Raw genomic sequence first — 18,443 nt, 5'->3', positions numbered from 1 at the left:
CCACGTCTTTATGTCTGTACGACAGGCTTGTAGTCTGACCAACCTATTGGTTTCATCTGGTTTCATAGATAAGTACAGCTGAGTATCATCAGCATAACAATGGAAATTTATGCCATGCTGTCTAATAATGTTACCTAATGGAAGCATGTATAAAGTAAAAAGAATTGGTCCAAGCACAGAACCCTGAGGAACTCCATGACTTACTCTGGTGTGTGAGGAAGATTCTTCATTTACAAGAACAAACTGGAATCTATCAGATAAATATGACTTAAACCAGCCTAAAGCAGTTCCTTTAATCCCAATAACATGTTCAAGTCTCTGTAACAGAATGCTGTGATCGATCGTATCAAATGCAGCACTGAGATCCAACAGGACAAGCACAGACACAAGTCCGCTATCAGAGACAAAGAGGAGATCATTGGTAACTTTCACCAGTGCTGTTCCTGTGCTATGATCCACTCTGAATCCTGACTGAAACTCTTCAAACAGATTATTTCTATGTAAATTATCACAAAGTTGAACTGCAACTATTTTTTCAAGAACTTTAGACAAAAAAGGGAGATTGAATATAGGTCGATAATTAGCCAACACTTCTGAATCAAGAGTAGGTTTTTTAAGTAAAGGTTTAATTACAGCAACCTTAAAAGTCTGAGGTACATATCCTGTCAAAAAAGACAGATTGATCAAATCCAATATGGAAGTGTCAATTAAGGGGAAAACCTTTATAAATACATACATATATTATATACATATGTAAAATACATGTTATATAAGTGATTTCCTTGAGATGAGAACTAACAGGAGAGATCATGTTTCTCCAGTTTTAGCTTCTCTTCATTGGCTCCCTGTTAAATTCAGAATAGAATTTAAGATTCTTCTCCTCACATATAAAGCTCTTAATGACCGAGCTACGTCATATCTTAAAGATCTCATTGTAAGATATTTTAAAGATATTTAAAATATAATATAAGATATTTGTAAACTGCAGGTTTACTTGTTGTTCCCAGAGTTTCTAAAAGTAGAATGGGAGGCAGAGCCTTCAGCTATCAGGCCCCTCTCTAGTGGAATAAGCTGCCAGTAAATGTCCGGGAAGCAGACACCCTTTCCACTTTTAAGATTAGGCTTAAAACTTTCCTTTTTGATAAAGCTTATAGTTAGGGATGGCTCAGGTAATCCTGAAACATCCCATGGTTAAGCTGCTATAGGCTTAGACTGCTGGGGGACCTCATCTGTCACACCTTTCTTCACCTTGCTCTCTTTTTCCCCCTGTTTAATTTCTCAAAGGATATTATGTACATGTGACATTATTGTGGTTATTAACTTGTGTTTCCCTGTTCCAACAGATATCATTTGAATGGTGTTATGGTGTTTCCCCCCCCTCTTTTCTGTCTTCTCAAACCCCAGCTGGTCGAGGCGGATGGCCACCCTTCCTGAGTCTGGTTCTGCCAGAGGTTTCTTCCTGTTAAAAGGGAGTCGTTCCTTTCCACAGTCACCACAGGCATGCTCAGGACGGGAGACTGGACTGAAGACAAGTTTCGGTGCAATCTGTTGGTTTCCTTAGCTAGGATATTATTTTTTGAATTGGCACTATATGAATAAATTTGATTATTTTATAGAAATTAATCAATTGGATTTCTTTGGATTATGATTACAATGAATTGAATTCCAATTGGCTTGAATTGGACAATATTATTTAAGTGCCTTGAGATGACAATTGTAATTTGGCACTATATAAATAAAATTGAATTGAATTGAATATATGACATGCATGCATAATTCAGAAATGTTCAAAGCCTGCTTCACATGTACAAGTGATTCACTAATATAAAAATGTCTTTTGTTCAAATACATTTTTGGATCATGTAACCCATATGTGGATTATCTTATGACAAACCCATAGCCCTCTTGTGTCTACACACTAAGTCTGTAATGTAAGAGTTAAAAGGCAGCTGGTGGATCTTGACCTGCTGGAGCTCCTCGATCCTGCGCCGTAAGCCATCCGTCTCGATGCTCTGCTGGCTGTTCTTGGCCTGCAGTTCACAGATGGACTGTTTCTGCTGGGAGCAGTGAAGCTGTGTCTCCTGCAGGGAGGATCGTATCGAGCGGAGCTTCTCCTCCAAGGACGATACATGTTCCTGCTGCTCAAAGGACAGATGATGGGAGGAAAGTCTTGTTTGTACAGGGAAAGCCATTTTCATGGAAAGTGGTTTGTATTGGTGACATCTAAAATAACTGGTGTAATTCTAACACACATTAGAACCACCATTGACTGATTGTCTTCTTTCCTTTGCCAGACTGTTTGATGAAAACTATTATTTCATGTTGAAGATACATGTTTGTTATTTGTTTGGTTGCCTTGGTTCACCAGAAGAGCCATACGTGTCTGTCAGAAGGCTGAGGCACATAACACTAAGGGCCTTTTTCTGACCAAACCCTAGAACGTCTTCTTCTCCACTTCAGATTTGTGTTCATGTGAACAGTCAGCCACAGTTTATGACATCTGAAATCAATTGGCTGTTCGAGGAGGTGGAGTAGAAAACACTCAGTACACTTAGTGCTACTTTTTGTTGTATACAGAAACTCAAACCTACAAACAGGAGGTGCATTAAGCAATTTCAGACTAAACACTGCAGACGGAACCTGGGGCCTTTCTGTGTGGCGTTTGCATGTTCTCCCCGTGTACTGTAGCCAGTTTCAGAGTCACGTAAAATATAGAGTCGAATTGAAAATTTTACTCATAGCACTGTAGCCAGGCTGACAAAGACTCCGAGCTCTGTTGAGCCATGTATTCCTTTAACTCTCAGCAGTGACGATTTCATGAGATTCTTCATCAATAAAATTGTTTCGATCAGAGAGAAGATTAATGGAATCCTTCCCACTATTATCACTGATGTATCATCAAGTCCAGCAGCTTTAGAAGTATCTTTAGAACCTGATTTGTATTTAGACGGCTTCTGCCCAGTTGATCTTTCTGAGCTAACAACAGCAATAGTCTCTTCTAAACCATCAACTTGTATGTTAGACCCAATCCCAACCAGACTGTTCAAGGAGGTTTTCCCCTTAATTGACTCAGACTTTTAACGTTGCAGTAATTAAACTTTGAGAAAGACCTCATTGTAAGATATTTTCCCAACAGAGCACTTTGCTCTCAGACTGCAGGTTTACTTGTTGTTGCCAGAGTTTCTAACAGCAGAATGGGAGGCAGAGCCTTCAGTTATCAGGCCCCTCTCTTGTGGAACCAGCTGCCAGTTTGGGTTCAGGAAGCAGACACCCTCTCTACCTTTAAGATTAGGCTTAAAACTTTCCTTTTTGATAAAGCTTATAGTTGGGGATGGCTTCCTCCCACCATCCAAAAACATGCATGTTAGTGACTCTAAATTGTCCTTAGGAGTGAGTGTGAGTGTGGGTTTGTCTCTGTGTGGCCCTGTGATGGACTGGCGACCTGTCCAGGGTGTACCCCGCCTTTCACCCGATGAGACCCCCTCGCGACCCAACAGACAGATTAAGCGGATGTAGAAAATGGATGGCTGGATGGATTACAATTAGCAAGAATTGAAATCCAATTGGCTTGAATTTGACAGTGTGATTTAAGTGCGAGATGACATTTTTTGTAATTTGGCGCTATATTAATAAACTGACTTGAACTGAAACTGAATAACTTTCTTCTTGTAAAATTTAGAGTCGAATTGAAAATTCAACTCATCATATACAAAGCCCTAAACAAACAACATCCCTTCTTAAATTAACTGTCTGGTTTCAGGCTATCTATGCAGTGCCAGTCCCAAACTAAAGCCATCTGGAGACCCAGTAAATATACAATACAATTCAATGTTCTCTATTTATTCTAACCTCACTGTTTCTTATGAGGCCACAAGAAATCTGCACTCCCAAAGTTCAGATTAATTTGTGGTTCCCAGAATTCCCTTTTTTCCTTACAAATCCATCTATTCACATCTTCTAAAAGTTAATTAAAGAAAGCAATGTAAACCCAGCTTATACGTGAAAAAGATCATTCTCCTGTGCGCATGCTGGTAAGATTAGCTGCTTTTACTGCTTTTCTGCAAACCTCTGACGAAGAAAAATTCATTAATCATTGTCATTTAACAGTTTTATATACTTTTCTTCCAGCATGGTAGATTTTCTTTATTCCTTTCTTTACCTAGAGTATGTCAGTGTAAGTGCATTCGTCAGTGACAGGGAAGGTATGTGGATTGGGTTTAAGAGACCGGTTTACAACCTCAAGATAATGGAGGTGGCTGATCCTTCCCGAAATAAAACGTCTTTCTTTGTCCTGAACTTTCATAAATACTGACTGATTCTGGTCTTCAGCATCAGACATGCAGATTTCATTCAGGTAACGTGACATCCTGTATATTCTGATTCTTTGAAAAGATTATAATAAATATATGTTTGAAGACAACTTTGGGCTCACAATCTTCATTTATTTCAGATTACCACCATGACTCTGCGCTTTTCTCTACTGTGTTCATGTGTGTAAATACAGGTGTTGTAAACCTACCTCCTCCATACGCACTTGAGCTTTCACTCTTCCCAGCTCCTCCTCTGCTTGGGCCCTCTCTGTTACACATGCTGCTTTAGTTTTACTTAGCTCCTACAACACAAGGACAATACATTATCATCATAATATTAAGCGCACAAAAGCAAATGGAGATGTCAGCAGATTCTGTTACTACAGAAATAGTAATGGTAGAGTCACCACGACAAAAAGTGCTATATGGTTTAAATATAAACTGACAAAGAAATTACATAAACTGAAGTACAGAGGACATCAATACTGCATTGGAAACAAATACTCCAATTCACAAACTCACCTACATGTATGAATAAAAGTAATAAACAAAACAAGTAACAAGAAAACATATCCACAGTTTTATTAAACCTGAAAAGTATAAACTAGTGACATTAACCACATGTCTAGCCTGTTAGGGTGACAAAACTCAATCCAAGGACTACTGGCCTACACACAGGCAGAATCACGCTAGAAGAGACTTCAACACAGTTGTCTTCTTTGCAGAGCTCATCATTCTACTGACAACACATCCTAGTTAGTTATTCAGTCAAAGTAGATTTTAAAATGATCATTGGTGTGAGAAGGGTTTAATAAAAGTTTACAATCAAATTTTTTTTTTGTTTACTATTCATAATCCAAATGAGTCAAGTCAGAATTTTGATGCAAGTTTTTTTTCTCTCTCTCTCATATATATATTTGGACTCTTATTAAAAAAAAAATATATATATATATATATATATATATTACAATTTGGACTCTTATTTATATATACATATGTATATATAAATAAGAGTCCAAATTGTAATACTGAACAATGACCAGTGTTTAAGGAGAGCCACACAGAATGTGTTGTTGTCTTTAGCATGTACACTCAGACCTCCTCTAGCTGTATCCGCTGTCCCTCTAGTTTGAAGATGCGATCCTGAAGGGCTCTCTTAGTCTCTTCTGACTGACGACTGACATGCTCCATCTGCATAAGAATGGAAACATTTAGTATTCCTATCCAGATAAATTTTCTGCATCTGTCAAAAGACTGAATCCTAACATATCAAACAGAAAAAAGCTAGCAGCTCTATATTCTTTGATATTTCAGCAACATAGATCTAATAAATGTGGGTACAGAATCAGTGCAGAATGATAAAACCTTCTGAACGGTTGGCTCTGAAGCATTGTGGCAGTCGTAGATAGCTCTTTTTTCTTCATGTTATGTCTTCTTTGGTGTGGCAAGATAACAGTTGAAGAAAGAGCCCTTCCCTACATGCTCACAGCTGCTCAAAAGCTGTTTTGTTTATCATTTGCAGTTACTATTCCTTGCACTAGTATTGTGCTGACACATGATGTTCACAGCACACCTGATCATGTTCTTCCAAAGTAAAAAAAAAAAGAAAAAAGAAAAGATTAAACAAAATTACAATCAGCTCCAGAGCAGTCCCCAGCACAGAGCCAGCCTTCTTTATCAGTTTGTTGAGTTGCTTTGAGTCTCTGATGCTGCTGCCCCAACAGATGCTGCACAGCAGATTGGACTCTCCACCACAGACTTGTAGAAGATAGAAAACATCTTTGTGCAGACATTGAAGGACCTGAGCTTCATCAAGTCTGTTATGGCCTTTCCTGAAGACAACCTCAGTGTTATATTTCCAGTTCAGTCTGCTGTCCAGGTAAACCTCCAGGTATCTGTTTTCCTCAACCGCCACTTCTTCTCCTTGGATGGAGACAGTGTTTGGCTTATTCCTGGTCCTCCTAAAATCATCTATCAATCATCTCAATCATCTCTTTTGTTTTGTTTGTGTTCAAAATGAGGTTATTGTTCTCACACCATGCCACAAAGTGTTGACCAGTTCCCTGAACCCAGCCTCTTGTCCATCACTGCAGAGTCATCAGAGTATTTCTGGAGATGACAGGACTTGAGTTATAAGTTAAGTCTGAGGTGTACAGAGTGAAGAGAAACAGTGAGAGTACAGTCCCCTGTGGTGCTCCTGTGCTGCTGACCACCTTCTCAGACGCGTATCTCTTCAGTTTGTTTGTCAGGTAGTCAATGATCAAGGGGCTCATGGCTTCTTACATAACAGTTCCTCAATCCACAGGCAGTGGATTGGGATGGGGATGGGGAGTGGCAGCTATCTTCAGATCAGGGTTACTAGTCAGTCCTGGACCCAAGATTAGTTTTAGCTCTTTTGAATCTCTGATTCTCAGTTTTTCCCAAGGTGGAAATCACAAAAACCTCTTGTGTTTGTTGTTGTGTATCATCCACCTGGCCCTTATTCTGAGTTTCTGTCTGAAATCTCAGAGTTTTTATCCCAGTTAGTGCTGAGTACAGATAAAGTCATTGTAGTGGGTGACTTTAATATTCATGAAGATTTTGCAAAGGACAGCCTTATTATTGTATTCAATTCAAGGCAAGGCAAGTTTATTTGTATAGCACAATTCAACGACAAGGTGATTCAAAGTGCTTTACAGAGACATTAAAACAGAAGAAATAAAAAGCATGATTTAAAATGTAAACAAAAAGAAAGAAATAAGAACAATAGATAAAATCAGAAAAAAATATATATATGAAAGATAAAATCAATATTAAAATATGATTCCGTTTTGAAACTCAAGCTTATTCAAATGTACCTGAAAATAGACGTGTCTTCAACCTGGACTTAAATACACTGAGTGTTTCAGCTGATCTGAGGCTTTCTGGGAGTTTGTTCCAGACATGTGGAGCATAGAAGCTGAATGCAGCTTCTCCATGTCTGGTTCTGACTCTGGGAACTGATAAAAAACCGGATCCAGATGACCTGAGGGATCTGGAAGGTTCACAATGGGTCAGGAGGTCACTGATGTATTTTGGTCCTTGACCATTCAGAGCTTTATAGACCAGCATCAAAACTATCAGAAGTCTATCCTCTGATGGACAGGCAGCCAGTGTAAAGACTTCAGAGCTGGACTGATGTGCTCCACTTTTTTGGTCTTAGTGAGGACTCGGGCAGCTGAGTTCTGAATGAGCTGCAGTTGTCTAACTGACTTTTTAGGTAGACCTGTAAAGATGCTGTTACAATAATCCAGCCTACTAAAGATGAATGCATGGACTAGTTTTTCCAGGTCCTGCTGAGACATATTTGATATATTCTTAAGGTGATAGTAGGCTGACTTTGTTATTGCCTTAATGTATTTGTCCAAATTTAGGTCTGAGTCCATCACTAAACCCAGATTTCTGGCCTGGTTGGTAGTTTTTAGGTGTATTGATTGAAGCTCTGTGGTGACTTTCAATCATTTATCTTTGGCTCCAAAGACAATTACCTCAGTTTTGTTTTTGTTTAGCTGGAGGAAGTTGTGGCACATCCAGTCATTAATCTCCTCTATGCATTTACCAAGGGCCTGTACAGGCCCTCGGTCTCCTGGTGACATTGTAATATATCTGTGTGTCATCTGCAAAGCTATGGTAGTTTATTTGGTTGTTTTTTATAATCTGTGCCAGTGGGAGCATGGAGATGTTAAACAGAAGAGGTCCCAGGATGGAACCTTGGGGAATTCCACATGTGATTCTTGTCTGCTCAGATGTAAAGTTACCTATTGACACAAAGTACTTCCTGTTCTCGAAGTATGTTTTAAACCAGTTTAGTACAGTTCCGGAAAGACCAGCCCAGTTCTCCAGTCGTTTGAGTAATATATTGTGGTCAACTGTATCAAAAGCAGCACTGAGATCCAGTAAAACTAAGACTGACATTTTTCCACCTTCTGTATTCAGACATATGTCATTAAACACTTTGGTCAGAGCAGTCTCAGTGCTGTGGTGCTGTCTAAAGCCTGACTGGAAGGTATCATAGCAGTTATTTTGTGTTAAAAAGTAATTAAGCTGTTGAAAAAACGCTTTTTCAATGATCTTACTTAAAAATGGGAGATTTGAGATGGGCCTGTAGTGGTTAATTTGCGTCTTGTCAAGATTGTCCTTTTTCAGCAGAGGTTTAATTACAGCTGTTTTTAGTGGCTCTGGAAACACACCTGACATTAAGGACAAGTTCACAATCAGTAACAGGTCTGACTCCAAAGTCTTTGAGACCCCTTTGAAAAAACCTGTTGGCAGGATGTCTAAACAGCAAGAGGAGCAGTTCAGGTGACGTATGATGCCCTCCAGGTCTTTACTGTTAATGGTGTTTAAACCGGTTTTCGGTGGACACGGTACATATGCTGAACCTGCTGCTGATGTACCAACTGTTTGTCTAATATTTTGGACTTTGAAGAATTTGGCAAAGTCATTGCAGGCCATGGTGGAATGGAGTTCAGTTGCCACTGACACAGGAGGGTTTGTTAGCCTGTCAACTGTAGCAAATACGGCCCGAGCATTATGACTGTTTTTGGTGATGATGTCAGAGAAGTAGGATTTCCTTGCATTCCTCAGTTGTAAATTATAAGAGTGAAGTTTCTCTTTATAGATGTCATAATGAACCTGGAGATTTGTTTTTCTCCATCTGCGCTCAGCTTTCCGACACTCTCTTTTCCCATTTTTCACCAGTGTGGAATTTCGCCAATTTTCCTTCCAGAGATAACCTTCACCTTAATGGGAGCAATAGTATCCATAACATTTAACATTTTAGTATTGAAGCTACTGACGAGCTCACTGACTGAACTGGACAGGGCAGGTGTTAAAGAGAAGACCTGGTTAAAGGTCTCACAACTGTTTTCAGTTATACACCGTTTTGAGATCACTGCTGTTGACACATTTGTGTGCACTGAAATCGTACTCTCAAAAAAAACACAGGAATGGTCAGACAGGCCCACATCAGACACAGTAATCTTTGAAATGCTCAGACCCTTAGAGATCACTAAGTCTAGAGTGTGCCCCCTATTGTGCGTGGCCTCTGTTACATGCTGAGTCAGCCCAAAGTTGTCCAGTGTTACTCAGGTCTTTAGTCCCTCTGTCCTGAGGGTTGTCCATATGGATGTTAAAATCACCAACAATAATTACACAGTCAAAATCAACACAGATCATAGACAGCAGTTCACTGAGGTCATCAGAAAAATCTGCACAGTATTTAGGGAGCCTGTAAACATTCAGAAACAGGACTCTGGGTGAGGCCTTCAGCTGTATAGCCATATATTCAAAGGACTGAAAACACTAGGAGATAACTGCTTACATTGAAATGATTCTTTGAATAAGACTGCGACCCCTCCTCCTCTCCTGCTCACTCTGGCCTCACTGATGAAACTGTAACCAGGAGGGGTTGACTCAATGAGAACAGCAGCACTGTTATTTTGGTCTAGCCAAGTTTCAGTTAAAAACATAAAATCCAGGGTGTGCTCAGTGATAAAATCATTAATTAAGAATGTTTTCCCAGCTAAAGACCTAACATTTAATAAAGCCAACTTAAGTGTTTTAGACGTATTATTTGCCCTCTCGTGTTTGGGAGCAGTCTGTGGCACACAAGGTATGTTTACTTTATTTAAAGATCTTTTTGAGTGCAACTCTCTGTGTTTTGACTGGGTCACATTTCTCCTCCTGTCACCTAAAAGTACAGAAATTTTAAAATCTTCTAATAAACAGGGTCCCAGTTTGTCCTGGGAAAAGTCTGTCAGAATCCACACAGCCTGGACCCTCCACACATTACACATCAGACTGCGGAGACAGAACATGGTGGCAGCGTGAAGGGACAGAAGGGGGTGGGGCGGGGCTCGGCGGGGAACCTTTGGCCGCTCTGGTGGGGGGTTTATGAGGGACAAAAAGGGATTGGGCTGGGGGGTAGATCTAAGCCCAGCATTGACCCGCTCCATCATCTGCTCAGTGAATTTCAGGTGAGGGGAGGAGGAGGGAGAAAGGGAGGGTGAGGAGCACAATGACCTGTCAGGGGTTTGGGGGGCTGGAGAAGGTCCTGGTTCTGGTCCCTGGTCCTGGTCATTAGTGCTGTTGAGAGGGTTGGAGGCAAATAAAGACCCCTCTTCTTGCCTCTGATGTCTCTCCTTTCCAAAGTTCCTCTTGGGTGGGGGCAGATGGAGTTCCTCCTCAAGGTTTCTGCTGGGATTTCTTTGTTCCTCTCTATGAGATAACTCCTTGTTTATCTCAGCCTTGGCAGCGAGCACAGATGGATGACGTAGGAAATAAAATATGTTGGAGGTGAACAGTTTCACCCCTGACTTGTTCAAATTAAATCCATTTACCTTAAAAAGATGCCTGCGTTCCCAAAAAAATTTAAAATTATTGATAAAATGCACTGAGTGGTCAGCACATGCCAATAAAAGCCATTTATTCAGTGCCAGCAACCTGCTGAATCTTTCCTCTCCTCCTCGGACTGGTGGTACCGGTCCACTGATGAATACAGCTGCATTCAGCGAGCTCACTGTGTTTAATAATCCAATAAAGTCCTGTTTCAGAACCTCAGATTGTTGCTTGGACACATCGTTTGACCCTGTATGTAGAACGATGTTTGTCACAGTTGGATATTAATCTGCAATTCCAAGAATTCTCTCCTTCAGATCGTTAACCAAATCCCGAGGAAAGCAGAGGACTTTAGTGTTCTTACCGCACATCCTTTGAACATCATTTACGGCAGAGTCACCCACAATCAGAGTTTGAGGCCCAGCCTTTAGCTTTCCCTGTGGCCTTTTACTTTCCAACAGGTTTTCAGTCCTTGCCTTGCTGCTTTGGGATGGATGGTCATCCAATAGAGATCCAGAGTCCTTCAATAGTGGAGCAAATCTGTTCTGCATTTTCAAACTCAGTTGCTTTGGAGGTTTGTTGTTAACCTTCCCATTCACAGATGTCCAGTCCTGTTTCCTCCCATGTACAGGGGTAGAAGAGTTCCTCTGCCTCGTAGGAAGTGAAGGCCAGTCGGTTTCTCGTCCTCCCACTTTCAGGAGACATGATTTACTCTTTGGTTTTGCACCGAGACAGTTCCAGGGATGATTATTATTCGCTGATTTATTATAATGCACAGAGTCTACTTTCTTGGTTGTGTTATCTGTGCTCCTTAGCTGTGTGTTAGCTTGCTCATCTCCACTGTTAGCACCTTTCCAGGCTATTTAGCTTTAGCTGAGTGCTAGGTGCCCGTACACTGTAAATCAGGCTTCAGCTGTGTGTAGGCCATGCACACGGAGTTGCTGGCTCGTCAGATAAGTTGTAAAAAGAATAAAAAAATATTAAAAATGATTTAAAAAGTATTGGTTCACTTAAAAGAAAAAGAATAGAATTATATCCAAGACTTGTGGAAAGAAATAGAATGATTTAAAAGCAAATTAAGCAGTAAACAGCAGGATGAAGCAGAGACGCGTCTGCACCCTTCAGAAGCAGGAAGTAAGAAGCTTTTCAATAGAATTCAATAGAAGATTCAATTTGATTTTGGGCATGTAAATTTTCTGTAGTTTTACGACATTTTGGTAGCCTTCAAAAGTTTCACACATCTCAGCACTTTCAATCGGGTTCTGGTGAGACGCAGAGCAAAAGCGACTATTTTCCCCACGATTTTTGGTAAATATTTACCAATAATGTGCATTAATTACTACATTGACTGTATTTTATCAAAGCATTATTTTTGGGAGCGGCAGAGACATATTTATCACTGTTACCTGTTATAATAAGGAAGTGAGACTGCAAACACATCTATGAATATATTTGCAGATTATATTTTGTGATGTTAGCTTATGCAATACAGTGATCAATATAAGCATGTCCGCAGTGAATTATAATAAGGTTATACACATTATATAGCAGGCAAACAGCTTACATCAGCACAATATGTTCAGAGCTACTGTAGCGGGCTGCCACTGGAATTTTTTTAATCGTCTTTAGTTGAAAAACCTTAACACTCTGTGGGTCTACATGATGAGATTAACTGGATTATAGCTACAGTTGAGTTATGCTACTTATCTGAGCAAGGGTAATTATCCTTGGCTATATGACGGTGAAGAAATCGAATCACTGGCACAAAGCATGTCATACCCCAGGAGGATAGGTGGCGCTGTACCCATTTCAACTATCGCTAATAGAGCCACTTCCGGTTGACGTCTTCACCACCAACAACAATAACAAACTCAGGCATTCGAGAAAGATGGCAAACGAAGAGCAAGATGAAGCTACGTCCCTCTACATCTGTGATGAGCTGCTTATGGCACAAACGCTATGCACAATGACGCATTCTCCATCGCGTTTGTTTCTTTCCACCAGCGGCTACAACAACAGCAATATCATCTCCTTCGACTTCCGGGTGAGGACTGCGGGAAAAAACTTGAGCATGCGCAGAACACTCGATCCGATCCACTGTCATCTACATGCACGTTCAGTGTACATTTGGATCGAGTTATCTCAGGGTCTTAATTTCAGTTAGTGCTTCTATGAGCTATATGATCACCAGCAGCTGTTGGATCTATGATCATCCGGTGTTTTCGGCTTCGTGGACACGACTACACGGGGGTGTTTATGTAGCTTCGGGGTGCTACGCCAGCAAGACCCAGCAGTCAAAGGATCAGTGGATTCTCCTCGTAGCACGGGCCCACAGAGGAGTATCCTCTGTGTGACCAGAGACAGATGTAGGGATGTTGGGAGGGCTAACAGCGAAGCTAAAGTCTAGCCCTTACAAAACGCCACTTCCATCCACATTCCTCTCCAGCGTTCGCTCCCTTGAGGACCATACAGATCTGGAATCAACGTCAAAGCGTAAGTTGAGAGACTGCTGTGTTGTTCTGGAGGAGACTTTGCTAAACTCATCTATCCCAGACAATGTGGTTAGCATCACGGGAGGGGTTAGCTGTGCTACGGGCTGACAGGAGCTCCGTACTCAGTGGTAAATCCCGGGGAGGTGGACTGTGTATCTATATGAACAGCAACAGGTGCAACAACGAGTTCTCTCAAAGTTCTGCTCACCGGACATTGAGCTTCTGACTGTGAACTGTAGACCTCTTTACCAGGAAATTAGATGTGGTGAGCATTACCGCTATGTACGTGCCCCCAAGCGCAAACACCAAGCAAGCTATGGGTGTTCTCTATTGGACCCATCAGTGAGTTGTAAACTGCCCACACTGAGGGTCTTTTCATTGTTGCTGGAGATTTTAATCAGGCCAACCTGAAAACAATCCTCCCACAGTTTCATCAACATGTGAACTTTGCAACTCGGGGAGCGAATACCTTGGACAAAGTCTACACAAACATCAAGGAGGCATTCAGGGCAGCCCCCCATCCCCACTTTGGCTCTTCGGATTGCTCTTCTGTTCCAGCATACAAGCCCCTACTAAACAGAGGAAAACATACAGTGAGGCAGGTGAGAGTGTGGTCTGAGGTGGCCATGGAGGCACTACAGGACTGTTTTGAATGCACAGACTGCGACATGTTTAAGGCTGCATCAAACAGCAACACGACTGATATAGATGAGTACGCCATGTCTGTGTCAGCTTATATCAGTAAATGCACAGATCACCACTCGAGCCAAACAAAAGCCCTGAATGACTGAAGGATTATGCCAGATGCTAAAGGGCACGGGTCTGGGCCTTTAAGACGCGGAGGTACTGAGGACAGCCAGAGCCAACCTTAATCAGACTGGCAAAGTGTGCTCATGTAAGAAAATCCAAGACTTTTTCCATGACCCCTCTAACTCAAGGAACATGTGGCGAGGCATTTGGGCTATCACCAACTACAGGATAACCCCAACGGCGTGTAACGATGATGCTGACTTCCTGAATGATCTAAACAACTTTTTTGGGGGGTTTGAGGGGCTGAACAGCACCTCTGCTGTGAAAGCTGTCCCCTGCCAGAATGAGAAGCCACTGTGCTTCAAAACCGTGGACGTTTACTGGTCTCTGAGGAGAGTCAACACTCGGAAAGCCTCTGGTCCAGACAACATTCTGAAAGATGTGTGTGCTGAAAGAGTGGGCTGACCAGCTGGCTTGTGTTCTAACAGAAATTTTTAATACCTTGCTAGACCAAGACCGCCTCTATCTTCCCAGTGCCGAAGAAAACCACCATCTCGCCCCCCATGCTGTTTTTGGACTTCAGTTCAGCGTTCAATACCATCACCCCTCAGCGGCTGGTGGACCCCTAGGCTTCAGCACACCCCTGTGCAACTGGGTGGTGGACTTCCTCACTGACAGACCTCGGTCAGTGTGCATCAGAAGGAACATCACCCTCAGCACAGGTTCTCCTCAGGGCTGTGTTCTGAGCCCCCTGCTGTTCACCCTGATGACACAAGCCTGTGTCCCCAGCTCTGCCATAAACCACATTGTGAAGTTTGTGGACGACACAACAGTGGTGGGCTTCATCAGGGACAACTATGACATGGCCTACAGAGAGGAGCTGGTGGACTGTTGCAGGTAGAACAACCTGATCCTGAACGTGGACCAGAGAAATCGTTGTCGACTTCAGGAGGAACCAGCCTGGCCACGCTCCTCACCTCATCAACAACAAAATTGTGGAGGTGGTCAACAGCCCCAAGTTTTTCGGGGTGCACATCACAGACACCCTCACCTGGTCTGTGAACACAGCATCACTGGTGAAGCGGGCACAGCAGCATCTGCACTTCCTGCAGCCCCCACCCATCCTCACCAACTTCTAAGGGAGCACAATAGAGAGCAGCCTGACCAGCTGCATCTCTGTGTGGTATGTTGTGGGCCTTTGACTGGGGGAACGTGAGGACAGCAGAGAAGATCACAAGGACTTCTCTTCCCCACATTCAGGACATTGCATTGAAGTGCCCCCATACCAGCAGACTGTTAAACAGGAAATAACACAGAAACACTACTTCACTGCACAGTTTGTTTTTTTTGCACTACTGCCACCGTGACTTTGACCTCTGTTTTTTCTATTCATCCTTTGTTTTACACATATTTTCATATTTTTATCTTATTGTTAAATAATTGTATCTTATTTCTGTCTATAGCCTAAATTATCTATCAACAACACTTTACAACATTGCCTGCTGCCGTTATTTTTATCATTTTTATACTGTCGGAGCCATCCATCCATCCATCATCTGCCGCTTATCCGGGGGTCGGGTCGCGGGGGCAGCAGCTTGAGCAGAGAAACCCAGACGTCTCTGTCCCCGGCCACTTCTTCCAGCTCTTCCGGGGGGACCCCGAGGCGTTCCCAGGCCAGCCGAGAGACATAGTCTCTCCAGCGTGTCCTGGGTCTTCCCCGGGGTCTCCTCCCAGTGGGACGTGCCCGGAACACCTCCCCAGGGAGGCGCCCAGGGGGCATCCTAACCAGATGCCCGAGCCACCTCATCTGACTCCTCTCAATGCGGAGGAGCAGCGGTTCTACTCCGAGCCCCTCCCGGATGACTGAGCTTCTCACCCTATCTCTAAGGGAGAGCCCAGACACCCTGCGGAGGAAACCCATTTCGGCCGCTTGTATTCGCGATCTTGTTCTTTCGGTCACTACCCACAACTCGTGACCATAGGTGAGGATGGGAACGTAGATTGACCAGTAAGTAGAGAGCTTCGCCTTCTGGCTCAGCTCCCTCTTCACAACGACGGGTCGGTGCAGAGCCCGCAACACTGCAGACGCCGCACCGATCCGCCCGTCAATCTCCCGCTCCATTCGTCCCTCACTCGTGAACAAGACCCCGAGATACTTGAACTCCTCCACTTGGGGAAGGATCTCATTCCCGACCCGGAGAGAGCATTCCACCCTTTTCCGGCTGAGAACCATAGTCTCGGATTTGGAGGTGCTGATTCTCATCCCAGCCGCTTCACACTCGGCTGCGAATCGCTCCAGTGAGAGCTGAAGGTCACGGCCTGACGACGCTAACAGAACCACATCATCTGCAAAAAGCAGAGACCCGATTCTGAGGTCGCCAAATCGGACACCCTCAACGCCCTGGCTGCGCCTAGAAATTCTGTCCATAAAAGTTAGGAACAGAATCGGTGACAAAGGGCAGCCCTGACGGAGTCCAACTCTCACTGGAAACGTACCCGACTTACTGCCGGCAATGCGGACCAAACTCTGGCACCGGTCATACAGAGACCGAACGGACCCTATCAAGGGGTCCGGCACTCCATATTCCCGGAGCACCCCCCACAGGACTCCACGAGGGACACGGTCGAACGCTTTCTCCAAGTCCACAAAACACATGTAGACTGGTTGGGCGAACTCCCATGCACCCTCCAGGATCCTGCCGAGGGTATAGAGCTGGTCCACTGTTCCACAGCCAGGACGAAAGCCACACTGCATCTCCTGAATCCGAGGCTCGATTATCCGACGGATCCTCCTCTCCAATACCCCCGAATAGACCTTACCAGGGAGGCTGAGGAGTGTGATACCCCTATAGTTGGAACACACCCTCCGGTCCCCCTTTTTAAAGAGGGGGACCACCACCCCAATCTGCCAGTCCAGAGGCACTGTCCCCGATGTCCACGCGATGCTGCAGAGGCGTGTCAGCCAAGACAGCCCTACAACATCCAGAGCCTTGAGAAACTCAGGACGGACCTCATCCACCCCCGGGGCCTTGCCACCGAGGAGCTTTTTGACCACCTCGGCAACCTCAGCCCCAGAAATGGGAGGCCCCGTCTCCGAGCTCTCCGACTCTGCCTCTTCCGAGCACGTGTTGGTAGGATTGAGGAGTTCCTCGAAGTACTCCCCCCACCGACTCACAACATCCCTAGTTGAGGTCAGCAAAGCCCCGTCCCCACTGTAAACAGTGTTGACTGTGAGCCGCTTCCCCCCCCTGAGACGCCGGATGGTGGACCAGAATCTCTTCGAGGCCGTCCGGAAATCGTTCTCCATGGTCTCACCGAACTCCTCCCAGGCCCGAGTTTTTGCCTCAGCAACTGCCGAAGCCGCAGCCCGTCTGGCCTGTCGGTACCTATCAGCTGCTTCCAGGGTCCCACTGGCCAAAAAGGCCCGATAGGACTCCTTCTTCAGCTTGACGGCTTCCCTCACCACTGGTGTCCACCAGCAGGTTCGAGGGTTGCCGCCACGACAGGCACCGACCACCTTACGGCCACAACTCCGATCAGCTGCCTTGGCAATGGAGTCACGGAACATGGCCCATTCGGACTCAATGTCCCCCACCTCCCCCGGGATATGGTTGAAGCTCTGCCGGAGGTGGGAGTTAAAGCTCCTTCTGACGGGGGATTCTGACAAACGCTCCCAGCAGACCCTCACAATACGTTTGGGCCTGCCAGGTCTGATCGGCATCCTCCCCCACCAGCGGAGCCAACTCACCACCAGGTGGTGATCAGTTGACAGCTCCGCCCCTCTCTTCACCCGAGTGTCCAGGACATACGGCCGCAAGTCCGATGATACAACCACAAAGTCGATCATCGAACTGCGGCCAAGGGTGTCCTGGTGCCAAGTGCACATATGGACACCCTTATGTCTGAACATGGTGTTCGTTATGGACAGTCCATGACCAGCACAGAAGTCCAACAACATAACACCACTCTGGTTCAGATCGGGGGGGCCGTTCCTCCCAATCACACCCCTCCAGGTCTCACTGTCATTGCCCACGTGAGCATTGAAGTCCCCCAGCAGAACGAGGGAGTCTCCGGTAGGAGCATTCTCCAGTGCCTCCCCCAGAGACTCCAAAAAGGGTGGGTACTCTGAACTGCTGTTTGGCGCATAGGCACAAACAACAGTCAGGACTCGTCCCCCCACCCGAAGGCGGAGGGAGGCTACCCTCTCGTTCACTGGGGTAAACCCCAATGTACTGGCACACAGCTGGGGGGCAATAAGTATGCCCACACCTGCTCTGCGCCTCTCACCACGGGCAACTCCAGAGTGGAAGAGAATCCAACCCCTCTCAAGAGGACTGGTTCCAGAGCCCAAGCCGTGCGTCGAGGTGAGTCCGACTATATCTAGCCGGAACCGCTCAGCCTCGCGCACCAGCTCCGGCTCCTTCCCCAACAGAGAGGTGACATTCCACGTCCCAAGAGCTAGCTTCAGCAGCCGAGGATCAGACCGCCAAGGCCTCTGCCTTCGGCCGCTACCCAGCTCACATCGCACCCGACC

At 44.6% G+C, this 18,443-nt stretch overlaps 1 protein-coding gene across 3 annotated transcripts in view; it reads right to left on the bottom strand.

Annotated features, from left to right (window-relative positions):
• The window catches only part of lrrc45 (leucine rich repeat containing 45), a 46,472-nt gene that overhangs the window by 3,440 nt on the left and 24,589 nt on the right, over positions 1-18,443 (bottom strand). For all 3 annotated transcript variants that reach the window (XM_072373620.1, XM_072373618.1, XM_072373619.1), the window contains exons 14-16: positions 5,409-5,501; positions 4,520-4,612; positions 1,965-2,138 (exon numbers count right to left, since the gene is read on the bottom strand). In XM_072373620.1, the coding sequence (XP_072229721.1) occupies positions 1,965-2,138; positions 4,520-4,612; positions 5,409-5,501 (360 nt within the window). The remainder of the gene's footprint in view (positions 1-1,964; positions 2,139-4,519; positions 4,613-5,408; positions 5,502-18,443) is intronic.

This window comes from Leuresthes tenuis, unplaced genomic scaffold (assembly GCF_036924035.1).
Source record: "Leuresthes tenuis unplaced genomic scaffold, fLeuTen1.0.hap1 SCAF_20, whole genome shotgun sequence".
In the NCBI taxonomy this organism is placed as follows: domain Eukaryota; kingdom Metazoa; phylum Chordata; class Actinopteri; order Atheriniformes; family Atherinopsidae; genus Leuresthes; species Leuresthes tenuis.
The sequence above is the reverse complement of the archived record's forward strand: the minus strand, read 5'-3'. Positions and strand labels throughout refer to the sequence as shown.